Source organism: Giraffa tippelskirchi, chromosome 1 (assembly GCF_054371585.1).
Source record: "Giraffa tippelskirchi isolate mGirTip1 chromosome 1, T2T-mGirTip1v1.2.pri, whole genome shotgun sequence".
Classification (NCBI taxonomy): Eukaryota; Metazoa; Chordata; class Mammalia; order Artiodactyla; family Giraffidae; genus Giraffa; species Giraffa tippelskirchi.
In genome coordinates, this window is record NC_137275.1 from 158,122,448 (window position 1) to 158,147,726 (window position 25,279).

At 39.7% G+C, this 25,279-nt stretch overlaps 1 protein-coding gene and 1 pseudogene across 5 annotated transcripts in view; one reads left to right on the forward strand and one right to left on the reverse strand.

Moving 5' to 3' along the window:
- Positions 1-25,279, reverse strand: part of PDCD1LG2 (programmed cell death 1 ligand 2) — a 155,491-nt gene that overhangs the window by 120,996 nt on the left and 9,216 nt on the right. For 2 of the 5 annotated variants that reach the window (XM_081501836.1, XM_081501866.1), the window contains exon 1: positions 1,065-1,428. In XM_081501836.1, coding sequence (XP_081357962.1) covers positions 1,065-1,083 — 19 coding nt within the window. In that variant the 5' untranslated portion in view covers positions 1,084-1,428. Of the gene's footprint in view, positions 1-1,064; positions 1,429-19,200; positions 19,258-19,344; positions 19,432-20,634; positions 20,716-25,279 lie in introns of those variants that run through there. The other 3 variants (XM_081501842.1, XM_081501848.1, XM_081501857.1) reach the window with 3 other exon arrangements.
- On the forward strand, positions 2,701-23,645 carry LOC145516303 (thyroid transcription factor 1-associated protein 26 pseudogene; annotated as a pseudogene).

The window sequence follows — 25,279 nt, forward strand, 5'->3', positions numbered from 1 at the left end:
TAAAGAACCTGCCTGCCAATCCGAGAGATGTAAGAGCCGCAGGTTTGATCCCTGGGTTGGGAAGTTCCCCTGGAGAAGGGCATAGCAACCTACTCCAGTGTTCTTGCCTGGAGAATCCCATGCATAGGGAAGCCTGGCAGGCTACAGTCCATGGGGTCACAAAGAGTTGGACGTGACTGAAATGACCTACCACACACACACAACTATCTGATTATTGCTCACGGTGAATATTCTTACTGTGCATTTTATCAATGTGTGTCATTCATTTCCTTCCACAGAACCACAGAATTTCAGGGTTAGAAGACCTTATCTGTAGGTAATTTCATTCAAGTTTCACCTCCTCACTTCAACCATTTCTCACGTGAGTTCCTTATCATCTCTATTCTATTATGTACACATGGGTAGTGACCAATAAATAGCAATAGTGGTTTTCCTTCATTTTGCTAAACTTTCTTTTATCATTTTATGTAGAATAGAAGCCCTTTAGTAGGCCCAAGTCACACTTTTGTTAAATAATGGCTGCCTATAAGTTAATGCGCATGGTTGGTTTTTTTGCCATGTCCCTTGGCATGTGGGCTCTTACTTCCCTGACCAGGAATCAAACCTGCAACCCCTGCATTGGAAGCTAGGAGTCTTAACCACTGGATCACCAGGGAAGTCCCGGTTTGTTTGTTTGTTTGTTTTAAACAGTTGATTTTTAGAACATATCTTGTAAACACAGGCTACTGTGGAATGTTGACTGCCTGCCAAAGGGTTAATCACAAACAGATGTTGGATGTAAAAAACTAAATTTTTAAGTTCCATTAATCTTCCAAAATTCTAAGTGGAGTGACAATTTCAGGAATATTTCAATTTTTTCCATTCACATTTACTTTGTGCAGGAAAAAAAAAAAAAACTCACCTTTTAAAACTGCTCAACAAGAATAATAAGCATAGGACTAACAAGAGAAATCCTACTGTTTTGAGGACAGGAGGAAATTAGCTTGTTTATTCCCCTGAACACAATTTCTGAGGCAGTTTCTCACATCTCCAATGGTGTGGAGAGAAAATATTCCTGCACTTACCTGACTGTGGCAGCCTCATCGTGGTCCACAACACCAAGTCATAAAACGAGACAATCACAGCCCACTGATACTCCCATCAGGACTTGGTGAGGCTCCTCAGGCAAAGACGCAAAAGAAAATAAAACAACAAACAGTTGCTCTTTGTCAGATTTCCTCACAGAAGGCAACAAAACAAACAGCCAAAATGAAAATAAAGCCTAGGTTGCTGCCGAGACCACTGGGTTCTTTCTAGCTGGCAGAGGGACATACGATGACGGCTGACAGCAAAATATGGCGATAAGGTACATTAAGCAAGAGGAGAAAAGATGTCATCCCCATCCAGCTCAGGCTTTCTCTTAACATGAGGACAATTCAAACTGAAACTGATTCTAAGGAACTGATTATAGCCCAGCCTACTGGGAAGTTTTGGTTTCCCTTTCAGCATTGCATGTTCTAGCTACGCATCAAGAAGTTTGCATAGATATTATTTGCTTTCTTAGGCTGCTGTAACAAATCACCACAACCTGGGTGGCTTAAAATTACAGACAGTGTACCTATATTTCTCTCACAATTTCAGAGGCTACAAGTCTGAGGTCAAGGTGTCACATGGCCATACTCCCACTGAAGGCTCCAGGGAAGAATGCTTCCTTGCCTCTTCCTACCTTCTGGGGGCTCCTGTCAAACCTTGGCATTCCTTGGCTGCAGCTGATCATTCCAATCTCTGCCTTCATCTCCACCTTATTTATGACCTTATTCCTTGTGCATATTCTTTGTGTCCTTTCCTCTTCTTATAAGAACACCAGCCATTGGGTTAGTGCCCACCCTATTCCAGTATGACCTCATCTTAACTAATGACATCTGCTAACACCCTAGTTTCAAATAAGGTCACATTCAGAGGCTCCATTGGGCATGGAATTTTGGGGGAATACTATTCGACCCGCTACAGAGCTTCATTTCATTCTTGGAGCAACTTGTGGTCTAGATACTGTTAGACCCATGATACATATAAGAAAACAGTTGATATCAAGCAACCTTTCCTCAGTTGCATGGCTGTATTTGAACTCAGGCCTCCAAGGCCCCACTACACCATGAGGCTTTTCAATAGGGAGACTCAAACCTGGTGGCAAGAAAAGGACAACTTGCGTGCAGTCCTGGAAGACCAACTCCATTCCTCTGACCCTGTTTCCCTTGGTTCATAGGACTGAGGTCAGAAGAGACAGGGTAGGTTTTCTTAGTCACATTTCTCCGATGTGTTCTAATCCTCTTAACATGTCTTACCTCTAAGTCTCCCCTGCCTAACTGTTTTTCTTCTGAAAAAGCAGCATTCTCCTTTCCTCCTTCTCATTCTTTTTATTTCATCTCTTAAAGAAGAAGGGATGAAACTTACAGTAGCTGCAAATAGGAGTGGCTGCCTAGACCCCAAGAATGGGGCTGTGTGGGGAACTGGTTCTCCACCAATAGCTCTAGGGATATGCTTTCAATGAGAATTGCCTGCTGTTACTTGTCCTCCCTTCGGAGAATGTGGACAAATGTCCCCTGAAAGACTAAAAAGTTGAGCATCTGTGGGGTCCGCATACCACCCAACGGAGTTCCTGCCCTTCTTTAGGAGGGAGATATACTCTCTACTGTTTCCCTTCCTCTACCTCATCTGGGCTCCATGGCATTGGTGAGGCTGCCAGCAAAGTGGCAGACAGGGAACTTTGGGACACATGGTGAAGGTGCTTCACAGGTAGAATTCAAAAATGTGAAACTAAGAACATGGTGATCTAACCATCTCTAAGTCTTCATGGGGAGTGTTCTTGAGGGACAAGGCTTTGCATTTAAAAACTAAAGATTCAGCAAGATTATAAGATATTGCTATGAAGGGAAAAGAAGTTTCAAACCTCATAGGAATCTCAATTCACAGAGTGATACCCTGATCATTGGAAACATCTCTATTCAGCTGAAGAGGAAAGAGTCAGGAAGCAACTTAGAAGAGCTGACTGGGGACTTCCCTGGTGGTCCAGTGGTTAAGAATTTGCCTTGCAATGCAAGGAATGCAGGTTTGATCCCTGGTTAGGCAACTAGATCCTTCATGCTACAGGGCAAATAAGCCCTCACTCTCCAACTACTGAGCCCCTGCTTCAGATTCCGATGAAAGATCTTGAGTGCCACAACTAAGACTCAATGAAGTCAAATAAATTAATTAATTAATTTAAAAAAGAAAGAAAAGCTGACTAGTCTTTGTTAGAACATGTTGACCTGCCTTTGTCAGAAGAGCAATGTAGCACTGACCAGATATTGTCTGAAGAACGTTTTAAAACTGAGCAATCTCAGCTAGAAATAACTCTATCATTATGCCAAATAAAAGCAAAATGAAAACTATCAAATCAAAAAACACATGAAGAATATAAGGTAAGAGCTAAGCTTGCTTCTAAGAAGCAAAAAAAATTTGAGAGGAGAAAAGAGAGAGAAACTCAAAGTCTTTACAAAACGAAGAAAATCAAAGTGTTCAAAATACTGAGCAAAAAATTATAAAGGGAAAACCAAATTTGAATTTACAAATGGAGTTTCTTCTTAAAAAAATACAAGAACATAGAACTTCCTTGGCAGTGCAGCAGATAAGAATCTGCCTGCCAATGCAGGGGACAGGGTTCAATCCCTGGTCTGAGAAGATTCTACATGCTGCAGAACTACTAAGCCTACAGCCTGTGCTGTGTAACAAGAGAAATCACTGCAATGAAAAGCCCATGCACTGCAATGAAGAATAGACCCCACTCACCACAACTAGAGAAAGCCCGTGTGTAGCAACAAAGACACAGTGCAACCAAAAAAACAGAATAAAATTTAAAAATTAACTTTAAAAAAAATGAGAACAAATTTAAGTCAGACATGTCACCCTTATGCTATGCTATGCTAAGTCGCTTCAGTCGTGTCCGACTCTGTGCGACCCCATAGATGGCAGCTCACCAAGCTCCGCCGTCCCTAGGATTCTCCAGGCAAGAATACTGGAGTGGGTTGCCATTTCTTTCTCCAGTGCATGAAAGGGAAAAGTGAAAGTGAAGTCGCTCAGTCGTGTCCGACTCTTAGCGACCCCATGGACTGTAGCCTACCAGGCTCCTCCGTCCATGAGATTTTTCAGGCAAGAGTACTGGAGTGGGGTGCCATTGCCTTCTCCGTTAACCTATATATTACCAGTCAATTAACACAGTTGGGACTCTTCTCAAGTAACTGTCACAAAGCAACCACATCACACTTCATATAGAAACGAGGCGCCTCCCGTTCAGTCAGAGCGCTTTCTGGAATGTAAAGCAGAGGAGCCCACGTGGACTTTTATGTTGTAGACGGTTCCCAGCTAAGACCAACCACTGCATCATGCAGTCTGTGAAAGGCCTACCAGAAAATGCATTTACTTCTTGCCAGTTGGGAGGGGGTAGTCCTAACCTAAACATTAAAGCCAGACATGTAGGTGAGACTATTCCATGGCGGCCTGTGGTTTCATCTTAGGATGTCACCCTTAATCTTAATCAAGGGTTAAAATATATCTACCATTTACATAGTTTTTCCTATATGTAAACCTCCTAACAATTAACTAAATTTATCAACAGAACTGGGATGCTAAGCTGTACTAAATTTAAATGTCCAAATACTTTTGTTTTTATAACAGAAAATTTTCTATATATGTTCTACATAATATTATTTTTTTAAAAATGTATTTGCCTCTGAAAGAAGGTTGGCCTAGAGAGCTGAAAGAACCTCCTATTTGAGTGACAGGTTCAAACATATAATACTTTTGTACCATAGGAAATTCACATGAAATAAAATGTTAAAAAAAAATTTGAGCCATTATGTTGTGTACCAGAAACTAACATAGTGTTATAGGTAAATTATCCTTCAAAAGCAAGCAAACAAACTTATAGGAAAAGATAATATTTGTGTTTACCAGAGGCAAGGGTGGATGGAGGGGGAATTTGAGGAAGGTGGTCAACCTGTACAAGCTTTTAGTATTATAAGGTAAATAAGCACTAGGGATGTAATGTACAAAGGATAAACATAATGAGCACTGCTGTATATTATATATGAAAGTTGTTAAGAGAGTAAATCCTAAGAAAGAGAAAATTTCTTTTCTAATTTTTTTAAATTTTGTATTTATGAGATGATAAATATTCACTAACTTGTTGTGGGCATCATTTCATGACGCATGTATGTCAAGTCATGATGCTGTACACATTAAACATACACAGTGTGGTATGTTAATTATGTCTCAATAAAACTGGAAGTAAAAGAATAAAAAAGCTCACATAATACACTTAGAACAGTGCTTGTCACTAGCAGGTGCTAAATTAATGTTAGCTTCTTCAGGTCCAAAAAATAAGTCCAGTATTTCCCACTTTACTAGGCCTTATTGGAAAGAAAAAATTAAAAAAGAACACAAGCCTAAGTGTGAAAAAGAAATGTTCCCTGGGTTTTGGGGACTTGGACAAAGAGAAAGAGCCCAGAGAGAGCTTCTCGGGAACTTCAAGAAACCAGCAATTTAGCGAGAACCAGCCTTAGCAACCTTCCTAAAGTCAGGGGCCAGCGTCTTGATATGAGTTTATCTGGAATGTGACAAAAAGGAATGATGGCTAACCTCCTCTCTCGAAAAATGGGGACAGGGGATTCAGAGGTGAGGAAAAAGTCATAAGCAGAGGGAGTCAGATAGAGGAAGGGGGAATCCACATGTGAGCCACCCTGAAAACTAGACTTCTTCAGTTGTGGTCAACCCAGCCCCTGGGTTGACATCATCATATTAGAAGTCACCTATCATATTAGAAGTCACACACCTAGCTTGGAATCCCACCTGATCTCTACCTGTGAAGGAAAGCCTTTGCTCAAAGTGAGGGTAGGGTAAGTGTGGACGAATATTCTGGCCAGAGCAACTGAGATGGTTGTTTTTAGAAGGAACGAGGCCCAGGTTTCCTTCACTTTCTGAAAGAAACTCATCTAAATGGGAGGTTTGTTGTAAGTTTAATAGTTTGATGTAAAATACTGATTAAGTACTTTTCCTGCTCTAGCAATCCCCCTGTCACTGAATGGGGAAGAAATAACTGGGGTGATGGCTTCTCATAGAGAAAAAAGTTACCGAAGTCACAAAAGTCAGGTTTCATTAAGGTCAAATTCCCCAGAGAAATCTCCCAAGTGCAAGGGTGGGAGCAGGAAATGAGGGTGCAGAAGAGAGGACTGTGGGAGAAATTGAACTGCTTCACTGGCCTTTAACAAAGAAAACTAAATGAGAGGGATTCAAGAGACAATGAGGAGGATGTGGAGGGCCTGGAGGGAATGTTTACTGTCTTCTTCTTCTCTGGTTCTTGAGAGAAAAGGGGGTGTTAGACATATATCCTTGATGCTTGAGAGTGCCTTTATGTAAATATTAATACCTGCTTCTTGCCTGAAATTCCTGAAGCAGGGGTGGGGGTTCACTGGAGTATCCCACACCTTGTGTGTGTGCTAAGTCGCTCAGTTGTGTCTGATTCTCTGTGACCCCATGGACTGTAGCCCGCCTGGCTCCTCTGTCCATGGGATTCTCCAGGCACGAATAGTGGAGTGGGTTGCCATTTCTTTTGCCAGGGGATCTTCTGGACTCAGGGATTGAACTCACGTCTCTTATGTCTCTTGCACTGGCAGGCGAGTTCTTTACCACTAGGGTGTGAAGAACTGTAGAGTTGTTTTCAAGGATGAAGAAAATGGAGTCACCTCTAATTCCAGGCCCTGGAGCCTTCAGTGACCTCTGAACACCCCCAAAGTTACTACAGCTTCAGGTGACACAGAGAGAGGGAAATCAGGGGCACAGGAGTTCTGGGCCCTTATCAGGCCAGACTGAAGCCTGGAAATATTTCCCTCCCCGACTCCAAGATAACAGAGCTACACTTTAGTCTGTTCTGGGAGAAGGGGGGATATGTGAAAAGGATATATGATTGGAGTTTCAAGTGGGACTAGATTCTAGCAGTTCCCCTCAAAGTTAAACATAGATTTACGGTATGACTCAGCATTCTATTCCTAGGTATATATACCCAAGAGAAATGAAAATAAATGAGACGAAGGTCATGCTCTACCCAAAAGCCTAGGAGGTTTGACGGGATACTACTGGCAACACTTTCTAAAAAACCGTTTACTAGCATCTTTGAACATGTAGCCCAGATAAACTCTTCAGAGAGAAACTAAAGAAGGAAGTAGATGAGAAACAGAGGGGCCCTGACCAGAATTTTGGTACTTGTTCCAGACCTTTCTACAGTATGGGTTGTGGTCCCAGTTTCTGGTTTGACCAGATATCTGTGTGGAATTATGATTTTTGCTCAAGTGGGTCTCTATTATATCAGACAGTTCTAATAATAAAAAGCAGCAAAAATGCCTGAGATTTACCTACTGCTGCAAGCTGACTATGCCTGACCTCATTTTTAGGGTGGCTGGGAGGAGAAGAACAAGGTAAACTTTCAGAACCAAATAATCTACATGTGTTCTAAAGTCTCCCTTTCCCTTGTCCTGGCTCATCTCTAGGAAGTCAGAGGGAGGCAAGACTGTTGAACCCATACATCTAGGCTTGCTCTAAGATGAACCCGGTGTGGTCCCAGCCAACTCAGGACTGAAGGATCCCCAGAGTTCCAAATTTTTTAGGAACTCTGTGCCAGAAATGGAGACAAAAGATCAAATAGATACATCTTATTATAAATCAAATATCACACAGCCATTTCACCCAGGGACTTCCTAACCAGGGCTGACCAAGACTACAACATCTTCCCAGGACTAAACAATAGAGGGAGTCTATCACCTGAAGCCTCATCTGGGGAAGCAGATGCAGTGCTTGGACCAAGTGAAGGGGACATTTGAACTTACAGTCAGGTAAAGGAAATCTGAGGTTTGGCTCTTTGGTTTCAATTCAGTTTGGGGAAGAAAAAAAAGTGAAATGATGATTCATTGCTTCAAATGCAGTCAAGGGCAGGACGAGACAGCTGAGTCATGTTTTGGGGTCAGATCAGTGATTCCCAGATCTGGCTGCATAGCAGAATCCCCTGGGGAACTTCAAAAAACATACAGATGCCTGGGCATTACTCCAGACCTCCTGATTCAAAATCTCCAGAGGTGCGATCCAAAAATATGTATTTTTCAAAACTTCTTCCAGGTGGTTCTGAATTAACCAGTCTGCCCTAATTGGTGACTCAGCATCAGGGAATTCCTAAGTGATGATGGTCACAGCAATCCTTGTGAAGAAAAGTAAGCAAAAGGGAGAAAAAGAAGGTGAGTATCCAGAGATTAACAGTGGCTATTTAAATATATCTGTCCGTGCCTCTTTGATTTTTTTTTGGGGGGGGGCTAAAAAGAGGTGATATCATGAGCCTTAGTTTACCAGTGGGAGAAAAGTGTAAGCACTCAGACATGAGTTGATCTCTCCTAAGATGCCAGAGTTAGTGGCAGGTCGGCTTTTAGAAACCACAGTAACTGGTTAGAGGGGTGGTGCTATGTAGAAAGTGGAGAGCAGCTGACACAGGGGCTGAAAAGCTGGATCAGGTTCCACTCCTCACCAGCTGTGTGAGTTACCTGAGCACTGCAGGTAAAATGCCTGAAACAAGAGAAGGAGTTCTGTTCATGATATTTTATAATTTACATAGAATGACTAGAATCTTACATTAGATGATCAGTGTAAAATAGAGGCTTCTGGTCCCTTTTGCTTAAGTGGCATGTTAAAAATTGGTGACTTCTCTATGGAAGCAACATAGATGTCCATCGACAGATGATTGGATAAAGAAGCTGTGGGATATATAACTGAATACTTCTCAACCATAGAAAGGAATGCATTTGAATCAGTTCTAATGATGTGGATGAACCTAGAGCGTATTATACAGAGTAAAATAAGTCAGAAAGAGAAAAACAAATAACGTATATTAACACATATATATGAAATCTAGAAAGATGGTACTGATGAACCTATTTGCAGGGCAGCAATGGAGACGCAGACATAGAGAACAGACTTATGGGCAAGGGTGGGGAAGAGGAGGGAGAGGGTGAGATGAATGGAGAGAGTAGCATGGAAGCATATACACTACCATATGTAAAACAGATAGCCAATGGAAATTTGCTCTATGACTCAGGGAACTCAAACTGGGCTCTGTAACAACCTAGAGGGTTGGGAAAGGGTGGGAGGTAGGAGGGAGTTTCACAAGGAAGGGGGCATATGTACACCTATGGCTAATTCATGTTGATATATGGCAGAAATCAAACCAATATTGTAAAGCAATCATCAACCAATTAAAAATAAATAAATATTTTAAAAACAGTGACTTTATTTAATGACCATTCTTACTCTGAACTTAGTGTTAGATGAGGTAGAAAGCAGAAAACAAAAAATAAATTAATATGCAAGTACTGCTTTCCCTATTACTCTGGAATCTTAAGGCCACATGGCTGTGATTTTCAGATATTCAGTCCACAAAGAATGTTTAATAATTGAACAATGTTATGTTCCAGGCATGAAGGATGCAGAAGTATCTAAGACATTGTTTCTGCCTCAAAGGGTGCATGTCCAGTGGAGAGAAAGACAAATGAACAGGATTCTCATAGAGGGTGGTAAATGTAGGCACAGAGAGTGTGCAGCTGTCTTCCAGCCTCTGACAACTTGTCCACTGGAGAACGCTGGGGCCTGCCTCTCAGTCTGAGATGGGATGTTGGTGGTGACAGTAGGGGAGCAATATAAGTGCCACAACAGAAGGAGCTACACAGTAGCTCCAGGTCGGTACACAGTATAGAGAAGGGACTAATTCTAGGTTGGATGGCTTAAGAAGGCTTCCTTGCTTTACAAAAGAGGAAGCTGAAGCTTAGAGGGGTTAAGCAAACAAATGGACAGTGGGAGGCTGAGGAGCCTTAGGGAACAGCAGGGAAAAGAGGACAGAGTCATGTTCCTGTCACCGGCCCACTCCTCAGACCTCGGCACCCCTACTCCTCCCTGCTGAGAAGGAGCAAATGAACCATACCCAGAGGAGCACAGGGCTCATGACCAGAGATCTCTGTTTAAATCTTTTGTTTCATCATATCCTGGCCCTGAGACCTTGAACAAATGACTTTCTCTCTTGGATTCTGTTTTATTATTTATTAAACACAGATAATAAAAGGCTTGCTTCATTACATTGTCATATAGATTAAATGATTTGAGACATAAGAAGTGCTTAGAACAGGGTCTCTGGTGCACAGTAAGTGCTCAATAAATTTTAATTACTATTATTATGTTATTACCTGGTTGGTGTGGCCAACTCAAGATCTCACTCTGAAAACCTAAAACCTAGCTCATTTTCCCCCCTCAGAACTCAAATGTAGCTTTTTTTTTAGATTGTAAAATGATATACTGTACCATTGTAAAATATTTTTAATGAAAAAAAGTAAAGATTACCTATTACCTAACCCCAGAGATAACTGCTTTTATATTTTGGTGAACATAATTCTCTATAGCTCTCTGGACACATCTATATGAATACAACTTTAATAAGTAGCATTATCTGAGGATACTATTCAGTGAATGGCTATTGTTACTCATCAAAGATATTGTGGGTATCTTTCCATGTCAATATACTTATTTGTAAAGACTGATAAGTATTTCATTGTATGACTGTGACATAATTAATTTATGCCATCCCCTAGTTCTGGTCAGTTAGGTTATTTCCAGTGTTGATATTACAAAACAGTTGGCACCACTGATTGAACCCACACAGTCAGCCATGGGCACTTATCTGATTATTTCCTGGGACAACTTACTGTAAGTGAAATCTCTGGATCAAAAGGGTATTAACCTAAAGACACATGTCCCAGTAAAGTAACTCATATTGCAAGGAAATAGACTGGCCGGTCAGCTGGTTTGACAGACGTGAATGTGGCTTCTGTAGTGACTAGTTGTGGGAGGACAACTAGGCCAGTGGTCAGTTTGTGGGAGGGTAAAAATGGGGAGGCAGTCGCTGTTGTCAGGTTCCCAACATGTTCCTATGTGAGCAGGTAATTTTTCAAACCTGTGAAGGAACTCTGTGGAGAATTTACTGACCTCTTTGTTAGAGCACCAGTACCCTATAATTTCTCTGAATATCTGGCTTTTCTAGGAAACCCACTAGGGAAGTTCAACTGGCTGAAAAATGTCACTTAACTTTTAAGGAACCTTCTGACGGTATAATGTCCAAGGGTATTTTGTACCAATCAGGCTTGGGAAAGATTCTTCTTAGCCCCAAATTCTCCTCATCACTTGCCCAGTGATCCTGAGCATTTTCCTTGGCAAATGAAGCTGGAATGTGGAATGAGAGTGGTAGCCTTGAGACTCAGCCCCTTCTACTGACGAGGGAGTAATGAAAGATGAAGAGAAGATGGAAAGGAAATGAATACAGACTGAAGTGCATCAAGGGTTGGCTGGATCAGACTTTCACAGGTAGAGGAAGGTGAGGAAAATGCTTGGCCCAACACTGTAACCAGAGGTCTGCCATTGCACACATTTCATTCCAGCCTCCGTGACTACTCAGATACTGTCTTAGGGTGGACATTCTGACACACAGTCTTGGTGTGGGTGAGGGCTGATCAGCAGGAGTTAGAGGAATGTGCAGTCTGCTACTACTTTTAGTAATTCTTACCGAAGTGGAATGCAGTAACAGGCTAACATTCATAGAGTCCTAAACATTGCCAAGGCAGTTCCAATAACTTTATGTATATTAACCCATTTAACTCTCACAGCAAACCTAGGAGGTAGGTACTCTCATGGATCCCATTTTATAAATAGGGAAACTGAGGCCCAGAGAAGGCAGACAACTTGCTGAAGGTCACATAGCAGGTAAATGGGAGAATTGAGGTTTAACCCTCGTGTCTAATTCTGGGGTTCCTTTATTTGCTATCACTTTTCTTTACTGTGGTAAGAATGGGGGTCTCTGATTCCATCTTCAACCAGACACTCCAGAAATAATCAGAAATATATATATACACATATATACATATGTACATACATACCAGGGGTAACCTTAGAGAAGCTAATGGGAGTTCTTGAGCCTGTTGGTCAAAGCGAAACCTCTTAAGATTGATCAAAAGTAAATAAATAAAAGAAGATTGGATGGAGCCCCTCCGGGTCTGGGATTGGGAAAGAAAACACCATCTTTAAGGGCAGAACCCTGGGGATTCTAGTTGGAGGATGTGTGATATTACCTGACAGCTACATGTTTTGCATTAAAAGCCAGAGATAAGTGGACATCTTTGCTTTTTCTCTTTGTCAACTTTAGTTTCTTTACTTTCCCTTCCTTGTTCCTTTTGTCCCTTCCTCATAGGCTGCAGCTGCTTTGTACCTAACAGACCTACACACTATTCATTTCTCATTCAGGCACACAAATTTACAGATGTATATATTTATGCATTTTGAATCCATTTCCACCATACATATATATATTTCATACATACACATTTGTCTCCACGAATTGTTCATTTTCTAAAAATGTTATTAAGTCATCAGGTTTAGGAAATGTTTTACTCCATGTACTGTATTTACAAGGTCATGAAATTATGACTTCACTGCTCAAGATAACAGGACAAGAGTTGGGTCAAATGAGGTACCTAAGATGCCTAAATGAGGTACTCAGTCAGAGGCCAGAGCCATGATATGATACTGAGAATGAAGAGACAGAGATGCTGGGACAAGTGACCAAAGAGCAGACAGAGTCAGCAAGCCATTGAGCAGCGGATGCAAACGAAGGACACTGAGTTGGCTGAGAGGTATGGTCTGAAGAGGGGGAGTACTGTACTTCCATTATGGGTATAGCAGCCCAGATTTTTACTCCCTGTCGACAGCCACACTGGGCAGTCAACACCTCTCTCCCCTAGTAGGTGATTTTAAGTGTAATCATGCTAGTTTAACTTGCCACAGGCTCACCTGTTATGTCTTCTTTCCGACAGATGTGCATGTGTGAGTGCACGTGCATGTGTATGCAACTATCCATTTCCAGTAACCTCTTAAAGTTCAGACCAGAGCATTCTCATAACCCTCCTGACTTTGAGGAACTAGTCTCCTGTTTTACTTCACTCTTTCTACATTCACCACTATTTGCCCAGTTGTAACTCCTCTCTTCATAGCTATCAAACTTGAGGTTTCCCTGGCTGTCCCCAGAATTTCCAAGTGTTGTCCTTTCACAAAAGCCTAGAAAAATATCAGGAAAGCTTTATTCCAACGTTTATGACCAACCTTCATAAATTATTCTTAGTAGCAATTTAGGGTTTTTGGATCCCCTTTCTCTAAAAGTCCCAACTATCTTCACAGCTGGGACTAAATCAATCTACCCAGAAATGCCAAACCTCTTGAGAAACAATAAGAAGCAGTATTTCTTCTTCTTGAGAAATATAATGAAATAATTTTGGATCAGAGAGAGATCTATATCATAGGATTTGAGGAGTATTGGGGATATCCAGGAAGGATTTAAGGCTGTTTACAAGGGTCTATAACATACAGTTCAGTTCAGTTCAGTCATTCAGTCATGTCCAACTCTTTGTGACCCCATGAACCATAGCACGCCAGGCCTCTCTGTCCATCACCAACTCCCTGAGTCCACCCAAACCCATGTCCATCAAGTCAATGATGCCATCCAGCCATCTCATCCTCTGTAGTCCCCTTCTCCTCCTGCCCTCAATCTTTCCCAGCATCAGGGTCTTTTCCAATGAGTCAGCTCTTCACATCAGGTGGCCAAAGTATTGGAGTTTCAGCTTCAGTATCCGTCCTTCCAATGAACACCCAGGACTGATCTCTTTTAGGATGGACTGGTTGGGTCTCCTTGCAGTCCAAGGGACTCTCAAGAGTCTTCTCCAACACCACAGTTCAAAATCACCAATTCTTCGGTGCTCAGCTTTCTTTATAGTCCAACTCTCACATCCATACATGACCACTGGAAAAACCATAGCCTTGACTATATGGACCTTTGTTGGTGAAGTAATGTCTCTGTTTTTTAACATACAACAAAACAGCAAAAATAAAAAGTGGGGTAAGGAAGGGGAAGGACATAAGAATAGACCCCAAGCCACAGAGTCTCCTCTTCTCCCTAAGCACATGACAGGAACACATGCTCCCTGTCATGCTGAGCAGGCTTGCCATGGCTGAGCTACCATCAGCTTATGACATCTGTCACCTAACTGTTCTCTTCGTCTCCAGGCCCCTTTAATACTTCCTCCATACTGCAACAAAAGTGATCTCATAACACAAGCTGGATCAATCATTTCCCTGCTTAAAACTTTCAACAACTTCCCACTACATTTAGAATGGAATCTAAACTCTTCACTACGGCCCTTAGGGTTCCATCTCATCTTATACCATGTCTCCCCTGATTTCTCTACTCTCCAGTCACTTATTTCACAACATTATTTCACTCCTTAATCTTCCTCACCTATCTCTCTCCTCTGCTGCCTCTCTGGCAACCACCTGTTTGTCTTCTGTATCTATGACTCTTTTGTCAATAAAGTTTTATTGGAACATAGTCACACACTTATTTACCTATTAAGTATGGCTGCTTTTGACTATAATGGGAGAGTTGAGTAGTTGCAACCACATGGTCCACAAAACCTGAAATAATTATTTTATGGCCCTTTATAGAAATAAATTTGTCCACCCCTGTTACAAGGAACTAGAGAGAAGGAAGAATAAAGACAGAGGATTTTAGAACATACTCTCACACCATACACAAAAATAAAATGGCTTGAAGACTTGAATATGAGACACGACACCATAAAATGCCTAGAACAGAACATAGGCAAAACATTCTCTGATGATCACACCAGTATTTTCTTAGATCAGTCTTCCAAGGCAATAGGAACAAAAGGAAAAATGAACAAATAGGACCTAATCAAGCTTATAAGCTTTTTCAAAACAAAGGAAACCATAAACAACTTACAGACTGGGAGAAAATATTTGCAACCTACAAGGGCTTAATTTCTAAAATATTCAAACAGCTCATATAATTCAATAATGAAAAAATAAACAACACAATCAGAAAACGGGCAGAAGATCTAAACAGACATTTTCCCAAAGATATACAGATGGCCAAAAGGCACATGAAAAGATGTTCTACATTTCTAATTAGAGAAATACAAATCAAAATGACAATGAGGCACCACCTCAAACCAGTCAGAATGGCTATCATTAAAAAGTCCACAAATAATAATGTTGGAGAGTGTGTAGAGAAAAGGGAACCCTCTTGGTAGGGATGCAAATTGGGGCAGCCGCTATGGAGAATAGCACGGAGGTTTCTCAAAAAACTAAAGATATTGTTGCCATATGATCCAGCAACCCCACTCCTGGGCATATATCTGGACAAAACTAATTCAAAAAGACACATGCACCCCAATGTTCATAGCAGCACTATTTATGGCCAAGACATGGAGACAACCTAAACGTTCATTGACAGATGAATGGATAAGGAAAATGTGGTGTGTGTGTGTGTGTGTTTGTGTGTATACATACATACATATAATGGACTATTACTCAGCCACAAAAAGAATGAAATATTGCCATTTGCAGCAACATGGATAGACGTAGACATTATCATACTAAGTGAAGTAAGTCAGAGAAAGGCAAATACCATACCACTCATACATGGAATCTAAAATAAAACCCAAATGAACATAGTTACAAAACAGAAACAGACTCACAGACACAAAAAATAGGCTGATGGTGGCCAAAGGGAAGGGGGTGAGGGAGAGACATATTAGGATTAACAGATGCAAAGCATTATATAGAGGATGGATAAACTATAAGGTCCTATTGTGTAACACTGGGAAATATATTCAACATCCTGTGATAAACACCATAATGGGAAAAAAATACATATGTATATGTCTATGTAACAGAATCACTTTGCTGTATAGCAAAAAGTAACACAGCATTGTAAATCAACTATACTTCAGTAAAATTTGGGGGGGAAAAAGGATGAAAACAGGCATAAGGTAGATGCTGATTATGGGCATCTTGAATGGAGAGGCCAAGGTGTTTGGACTTTATCCTTCAGTTAGAAGGGAGACACTTATGCCCCCGACCAAGAGTGACTGCCTATGGTGACAGAACTGTGTTTAAAGAGGACTGCACTGGCTTCTCAACATTATAAATGTTGGGAGAATGGGGGCTAAAAACAAAAGGCAGGGAGCACAGTTAGGAGGCGGCTGCAATTATTTAAAGTGAGGCAGATACTGTTGGTTATCTATCAGTATTCAAATGCTATCTTCCATGGCACAAGACCCTGGTTTTGTTCAGGTATCTTGCCTCATGTGACCCAGAAGAAGATGATCTCATCCTTGGCTACTGGGTAAATCCTTGCCAACAACTGGTTTGAGGGTAGCTATGTGGCCTGGAAGGCCGATGAGACATGAGGTATGATTGGCTGGGTGTGGAACCTAGAACTGCCTCAAGCTTGGGTACAGAGTCAGGTCACCAGTTTGGTGGGGCCAAGAAAATTGCAGAGAAACAGAGACAGTGTCATTCTCTCTGTGTATTTCTTGTTACACGGGATAATAAACTTCCTTTTTATTTAAGCCAATATGAACATCCTGATATAAAGGCTAAGAGAAGACAGTAACAGTGAATTCACAAAAGAAGTAACTGGAACAAGAGATTCTCTGTGAGCGAATTAGGTCAATATTGAAGCTGAGACATGAGGAAGAGGGAGGAGTAAACTGATGGTCCTGAGGTTTAGTTCTGGAAACTTGATAAATCATAAGCAGAAATGGAGAACTGCTAGACATGGTCCACAGTCTCTGTTTTAGTCAAGTCTTCACCCTGCAAGTGAGTCAGTAAGGCCAACAGACATCACTAGGGGATCTGCTTCGCATATTACTAACATGAATCTACTCTAAATCAAGGAATATGAGATAAAATTTATTTGATCCTACAATATTGTAGCTGTGAGCAAACATTCTAGGAAGCCATAGTTATCACAATATTCATTTTTTTATTAAAGATTTTAAACTTACAATAGAAAGGACATATTTTGTAATGGTTGTTAGATTAGAACAAAATAATTTCTTTGTAGAATTCAGATAACCATGTTGTTTTAGGGTGAGTGGAAAATATTTTTCTAAAATAAAAAAAAACATTGAATTTACAGTAGAAAACACTTTTATTTATAGTAGAAAACACTTTATTGAAACCTATATAGATAAGTGTAATTTGATATCTGTTTCATTTTAAAAATATATTTAAATCCTTTATTTGTCTACTTTTGAAATAATGCACAAGGAAGAGAAGAAATTCAATAAGTAAAATAAATGATGAGAGTATGACTTTATACTTATGGAGAGACAAATACATTCAGAGAGAAAGATAAGAGACTGAATACAGACCTAGGGTGAATGTGGGACAGATGAATAGTGGGAAAAAAAGATTGGGATGACCTTTGCACAACATGATCCCCAGGATGGAAGTCCCAGGGGAGACTTTTCACTGCAGGTGAAAAATCACAAGTTCAAGTACTATCCTAGCCACAAGAGGAAAAATTAAAACTCACTAATATAGCTTTAATAAAATCTTCTAGGTATAAAAACAAATGAGGGGATCAATGTAATAGAAAAGAATTCAGAGACAGGGAGAGATAGAGATACTAGTGAGACAGAGAATATAGATACAGTTACCTGGATTATGATAAAGGTGAGACTGCAGTATAGGGAGGGAAAGTATGGTCTTCTCAATAAATAACATAGGGGCAATTAGATATTCATATAAAAAATGTACTTTGATCCCTATCTCGCATGATATGCAAAAAATTTAATTCCAGAAGGATTGCAGATCTAATGTGGAAGACAAAACAAGGACATTTTGGAAGAAAACATGGGGGGAGTCTTCATGACCTGGGAGTAAGCAAAGTTTGCTTAAATGGGACACAGAAGGGACTTCCTTGGTGGCTCAGTGAATAAAGAATCTGCCTGCCAATGCGAGAGACAGGTTCCTTCCCTGGTCCAGGAAGATTTCACATGCAGTGGAGCAACTAAGCCTGTGTGCCACAACTACTGAGCCCACACACTCTAGGGCAGTGAGCCACAACTACTGAGCCTGTTGTTTGCAATTAGTGAAGCCCATGTACCCTGGAGCCCACATGCTGCAACTACTGAGCCTACGTGCTGTAAGTACTAAAGCCTGCGTGCCTATAGCCCGTGCACCACAAGAGAAACCACTGCAAGGAGAAGTCCAGACACAGCTATGAAGAGAAGTTCTCCCCCACCGCAACCTCACCTAGCTGCTTGCTGCAACTAGGTAAAGCCCATGCAAAGCAGCCATGACTCAGCACAGACATAAATAAATAAAATTTAACAAATGTGACAGAGAAGTAGAAAAATAGAGAAAAGAATAAAGAATACAGAATTTAGCTTATCATTCACTATTAAAACACACATAAATACAAAAGATTATAAAGAATGTTAACAAATGGATAATAAATAAAAAAAGATTCTCTAATTCAATAACATTCCAGGAGCATGGCAAGATGAGAAAAGAGACATAGCTAAAGACTGACTGCTTAAAACAAAAAGAAATTTGGCTGTTCCAGAGAAAGATATAAAAAATACAATCAACCCTGAGGCTCTAAAACTGAGATGTTGAAGTATCAGTCCATTTCTTGTCATGGCATCAAAACTTAAGGGGAATTTGAATCAAAGCATAGTGCTGATATGTTATGTCAGAAGAATAGAGCAAAGATGTTAGCCATGCCAGAATAGGAACAGTCCATACCCTATTCCACTGTAAGCCTCAAAAATTCAGTTTGAAGATAGGAATGAATAGCAAAATCTCCTGGGAATTGTCTGGTAGGGTAACAGAGATATAAACCCGTGGTTGACTCCCAAAGGACAAAACAGAAGTTTTTAGCATCTGAGGACAATAAAAGCCCTAGCCCTAGGCAGTAAAAAAACAGTATTTGCTTTACAATATTGTAGCCCCCAACTAAAATAAATAAATTTATTAAAAAAATAAAATAAAAAATAAAATTAAAAAAACAATAAAAACAGTATTTGGTGACACAGGAAGGCACACGATCTTACAAGGAGTTACAACAACACTTCAAAAGTGGCTGTTTTCCATGCTGTTATAGTTCCTTGAAAAGTCAAATGGACCCCTAACCAAAATTTGGTTCACATTGAGGCATATGAAAACGGTATGAAAAAGTTTATTACTTACATAATTGAGGCCTCTGGGGAGTACAGGACAGTCATCTCTCACGCAGGTCTGAAATGGCTTGAAAAGGGAAAGAAGGGAGATGAGGGTTTTTTTTTTTATCATCTTTACAGGATAGAGCTGGCTTGCATGGTTTGAATCTCTCACCTGTGCCAAAGGAGGGCAACCCAGGTCTCCTTATCAGCTTGACCAAATGTGGGGCACCAGAGAAAAAGGGAGAGGCAAAGCTTGAATCTGTCAACAGTCAGACATTAAAAAAAAAAGTGGAGTCAGACTTCTCATCACACATACCAGCACACCCCGTACCATTATCACCATTTAAACTATGCATCGATTAAAACCGAAAACACATATAAAGAATGAGTGCATACTGAGTCACTTCAGTCATGTCCGACTCTTTGCAACCCTATGGGCTATAGCCTGCCAGGCTCCTCTGTCCCTGAGATTCTCCAGGCAAGAATACTGGAGTGGGTTGCTGTGCCTTCCTCCAGGGAGTCTTTCCGACCCAGGGATCAATCCCTCGTCTCTTAAATTTCCTGCATTGTTAAGTGGGTTCTTTACCACTAGCGCCACCTGGAAAGCGAGAAACTATGTAATAATCCGATCCCACAAAGACATTCATAGCTAACAACTTAGCAGATGGTTCTGCATCCGTAATTCTCAAACCTAGGTTCATATTGGAATCACCTTAGAAGCATAAAAATATTATCGATACTTTTATCTCACCTCCAGAAAGTCTGACTGAATTGGTCTGAATTAAGTATTGGTAATTGAATTTTTATAATCTAAAAAATAGTACTAGACATAAAAAAAAATTGATGATTTGCACTATGTAAAATTAAGAATGTTTGTTCATCTAAAGGACTCGCTAAGAGAGGGAATAGAAAACCCATAGAATGGAAGAAGGTATATTTAATTCATATGTCTGACATATCTAGAATGTGTTAAGAATTCCTACAATATCAGTAAGATAGACAACCTAATAGAAAAGTAGACAAAAACACTGGAAAAGACACTTCATAGAAGTCTACTGCCAGGTGGCCAACAGACATATGAAAAGGAGGTCAACTCTATCAGTCAACAAAGCAATGCAAATTAAAACCATAAAGTAATACCTCTAACGAATCCATTTCTTTTAAGAATGTTTAAAAGAAACAGAAAATATCAAATGTTGCTGAGAATGTGGAGCAACTGGAATTCCCATACATTGATGTTTAGGAATGCAAATTGGTACAGTTTCCAGTAATTTCTACACTATGCCCCAGAAATTCTACTCTTAGGTATATATCAATGATTCAGCAATTGTACAATCGGGTATATGCTGAACAGATATGAGTTTAAAGATTCACTGAAAGACCCATACTAGAATATCTATAGTAGTGCTAGTCAGATTAGCCCCCATTGCCTGGAAAAACAAAAATACATGGGCTAACAAACCTCAGGCTGCTTCTGGAATTGTTCAACCCAGCCGGTATCACTACACTGTACTGCTCCAACAGTATTAAACTTTGAAACCTCAATTAACATGACTCAGTTAATCAGAGGAAGCACAAGCTAGAATAAAGATTGCCAGGAGAAATATCAATAACCTCAGATATGCAAATGACACCACCCTTAGGGCGGAAAGTGAAGAGGAACTAAAGAGCCTCTTGATGAAAGTGAAAGAGCAGAGTAAAAAAGTTGGCTTAAAGCTCAACATTCAGAAAACTAAGATCATGGCATCTAGTCCCATCACTTCATGGCAAATAGATGGGGAAACAGTGGAAACAGTGTCTGACTTTATTTTTGGGGGCTCCAAAATCACTGCAGATGGTGATTGCAGCCATGAAATGAAAAGACGCTTACTCCTTGGAAGGAAAGTTATGACCAACCGAGACAGCATATTAAAAAGCAGAGATATTACTTTGCCGACAAAGGTCTGTCTAGTCAAGGCTATGGTTTTTCCAGTGGTCATGTATGGATGTGAGAGTTGGACTATAAAGAAAGCTGAGAGCCGAAGAATTGGTGATTTTGAACTGTGGTGTTGGAGAAGACTCTTGAGAGTCCCTTGGACTGCAAGGAGACCCAACCAGTCCATCCTAAAGGAGATCAGTCCTGGGTGTTCATTGGAAGGTCTCATGTTGAAGCTGAAACTCCAATACTTTGGCCACCTGATGTGAAGAGTTGACTCATTGGAAAAGACCCTGATGCTGGGAAAGATTGAGGGCAGAAGGAGAAGGGGATGACAGAGGATGAGATGGCTGGATGGCATCACCAACTCAATGGACATGAGTTTGGGTAAACTCTGGGAGCTGGTGATGGACAGGGAGGCCTGGCGTGCTGTAGCTCAAGGAGTTGCAAAGAGCTGGACATGACTGAGCGACTGAACTGAACTGAACATAGTGCAGAGTTTAACAGCACAGGCTCTGAAGGCAAATTCTTTACATTCTAGCAGCATGACTTTGGCTAAGTTACCTAAACTTTCTGTTCCTCAATCTCTTCATCTGTTAAGAGAAGATAACAGTACTTTTCTCACAAGGTTTTTAGGAAGATTAAATTAATTAACACACATAAAGCACTCACAACATTGCCCAGTGTGTAGTAAATACTAAAAAACAAAACAACAACAAAACATCTCCCAAACCAAAAAACTTAATACCAGTTATTAACTCTCCTCCATGTGTTTTCTAGTACTGTGATAATGTACTAGAACACATGGAACTATCAATATAAAAATACCATATTTGGATTAGAGTCACAGAGGTACCAAAATACATAAATTAACTAACAGTAGTTTGATAAAATACAACTCAAATGGTAGAGGGTATAAAGGTTGAGTTCAAAGCACTTTAATTATTTTCTGGTGATTCAATGGTTTGTGTTCTTATTTCTAACAAACTCTTACTTGTGTCTTTTGTTTTGTTTTGTTTTTGGAAGAAGAGCTATGCCCATAACTAATGATAGTATGTTTCAATCTTCATGTTCTAAGGCAGCTTGGATACATGGGTCATAGCTGTATTCTCCATAATGTCTAGAGGATACAGTAGGTGCACAGCCAGTGTTCAATAAAGAGGAAATATTGTTTATGGTGTATTCATTTCTGTGTAGTTAGAAACAAGCTAGGTCATTGTTTTGTTATGTTTTCAGTTTGACTGAAAAATAGACAAATATTTAACCTGAGGTGTAAAAAGAGGAATTGCTTTCCACTATAAAGCTGTTTGTTCTGAAACTAGCAAAGAATGAATCATCTTTCTTTAAAAACAAACAAAACATGGCTTATTAACATAAACATTTACTAAATTTCCCCTAAATAAGTTTTAAGTTATCCTATGTAACTAACTTCTGCTTTATAGTAGCTCATCATTTATCAACATGAAGGGCCTAGATGAACCAAAAAGGAATGCCAGAATTTTAAATGTGCAAACTAAAAAAGAAAAGGAATTCTAGTTAATTTTGACATTATGAAAAATTCAAAAATGATAGTCTATCTACTTAGTCCTTTAACTTGACAATTTAAATTCAGTTGTTTCGAATTGATGGAAAAATCAAACACTTCAGTTTTCAATTTTTTATTTTTAAAAATAAATACAATTTTAATAGTAAATTCTTTTAATTTAAAAAAAAAATAGTTTAAGTCATCCATAACAGTAACAGTTTGACTAGATTCTTAGCTCTTGAACCTGAAAATAATAAACCATTTCTTGGCATCAATAATATCAACACACAAACTGTAGACTTTCTAAGCACCAGGCCTAGTACTAAGTACTCTAGGTATGCTGCCTTATTTAGTCCTTACCCCATTTTATTCAAAAGGAAATAGATTCAGTGAAGTTAAAAAACATTGCCATGGTCATAGAGTTAAAAAGACTGGAACCTGGGTCTGGATGACTCCAGGTATTTAAAAGCATTCTCTCACTCTTCCCAAATACACTTTCATCCCTCAGTATAGCTTTTTTTTTTCTTTCATAGTCACTTGGAGTGAAGCAACTTCAATAGAGCTTGCGGTAAGTATAAACATGTGTTTGTTGCTTTTGTCTTTTGCAGGTTTTTGTATTTTTTTCTCCTAGATACCCAAATCATTTTAATCAAGTTTTTAACTCTCCAAACACCTTCATGTCCTAGAAAGGCACCATTCTATTCTTGCTAAATCATCTGTGTCTAGAAAGGAAGAGAGATGGTTGACAGATGAAGGCTGCTCTCAGTCATTTGCTGAGACTAGTATTAGTTTTTCTATTACTCAGTCCTGACACAGCATTTTCTTTAGTTGTCACAACAAAAAAGTTCTTCTAATCAGTTTCAGTTATGTAAACTTTGTTGTCTATTGAGTAACTTCTCCATGATCTCTCTTTGATTTTTCACCACTGCAGAGCACTTAGGCAAAAACAGCTTTTTGTGCTTTGTCAAAGGCTGGATGCTTGATGTCAGAGCAGACAGCCAAAGTTTCTCATGCAGAAGCCAAGATGCTGTAAGGGGAGGCCTAAGCCTGGGAATTTTGATAGTCACCAATAGCCCCCAAAATGCTGATCAAAGCTACACTGTGCAGTTTGCAAAAACTTCACTAGTGCTAAACTCAGTTTTCCAACTGGATAAATATAAGTTGGGATCATTCTTGCAAGCTTTCCCAAAGTACAAATATTTTAGTTAGTTCATACCTATGGAAGCATATTTCATGTCTATGGCTCTATAAACAATGGGTTGATTTGGCCTACTCATTCTTTATAAAGTGTCCTTTATTACCATGAGGATCCAGACCCACAGCTACTTAATGAGAGCCCATAAATAAACTGATCAGTCTTCCACATACTAGAGGCTGTGCTGGCAGTGAGGCCAGGGAAAAATGGAAAAATTACATGAAAGAAAGTAATTCAGTACAATTGGGCTTGAGTATGGATTGAAATCCAGTGGTGGTTGAATTCAGTTGTTCATACTCCCTTACCTCTGATGCTTATATTTGCCCTTATACATTAATGAGAGTTATCATTTCTTAAAAGTACATCAAAGTCCCTGAAAGACAAATAATCAAGCTCAGACTTTTAAAATTATAATTATTTGGAATAAGTAATCATTTAATTCAAAAGGTTATGCCATAAAATTCTCTCCATTATAAACCCAATATGCCCCTTCAAAGGCAACCAGTTTTGGATGCATCCTTTCAGATATGCATTTTTGCATATACAAGGAAATATGTATCTATATTTTTTCCTTTCAAAAATGCAAAAATTTTATCTGAAAGGATGCATAGTGTACATAATATACAAATTAAGTGTACATAGTATACATAGGGTACTAAGTACTTATTGTGAAAAGTGCTCATAGTATACATGCTGTATACATAATTAATATAATGTACAAAGTGGAGCATATTGTACTCTTCTATACCTTTTTTACTTAATAAATGTATCTTGGATATCTGTTTCATGCCAGTACAGAAAGAACTTCCTTATTTGTTGATATGGCTGTCTAATATAGTATTCTGTTGTTTGGATGTGACACCACACTTATTTAACAAGTTCCCTATTGGTGGACATTTGGGTTGTTTCCAGTGTTTTGCTATTAGAAAGAAAGCTGCAATAAATAGCCTTATGCATATGTCATTTTGCACATATGAACATATAACTGTAGGGCAAATTTCTGCAAGCAGAATTTCTGGGTCATTTATAATTTGATAGATATTGCCAAATTATGTTTTTCAGGGGTTGTATCATGTAAGGGATTGCAGATTTTCTTTGTTAGATTTCTCCTGTATGAAAAGAAACTGCTTTCCACACTGCTACTCTCTGAAAGTTTTTGCCCCCCCACCACTGATACATGTTAAAATTCTAACCCTGAAAGATGATGATATTAGGATGAGGAGGCCATTGGGAGGTGCTTAGGTTATGAGGGTAGAGCTCTCATGAATGGGATCTGCTGTTTTTACAAAAGAGATCTCACAGAGATCCCTTGCCCCTTCCATCATGTGAAGACACAGGGAGAAAGTGCCATCAATGAACTAGGAAGAGGGTCTTGGCCAGAACACAAGCAGGCTGATACCTTAATCTTGGACTTCCTAGTCTCCAAATGATGAGAAATAAACTCTGTTTACAAGCCACCAATCTGTGGTATT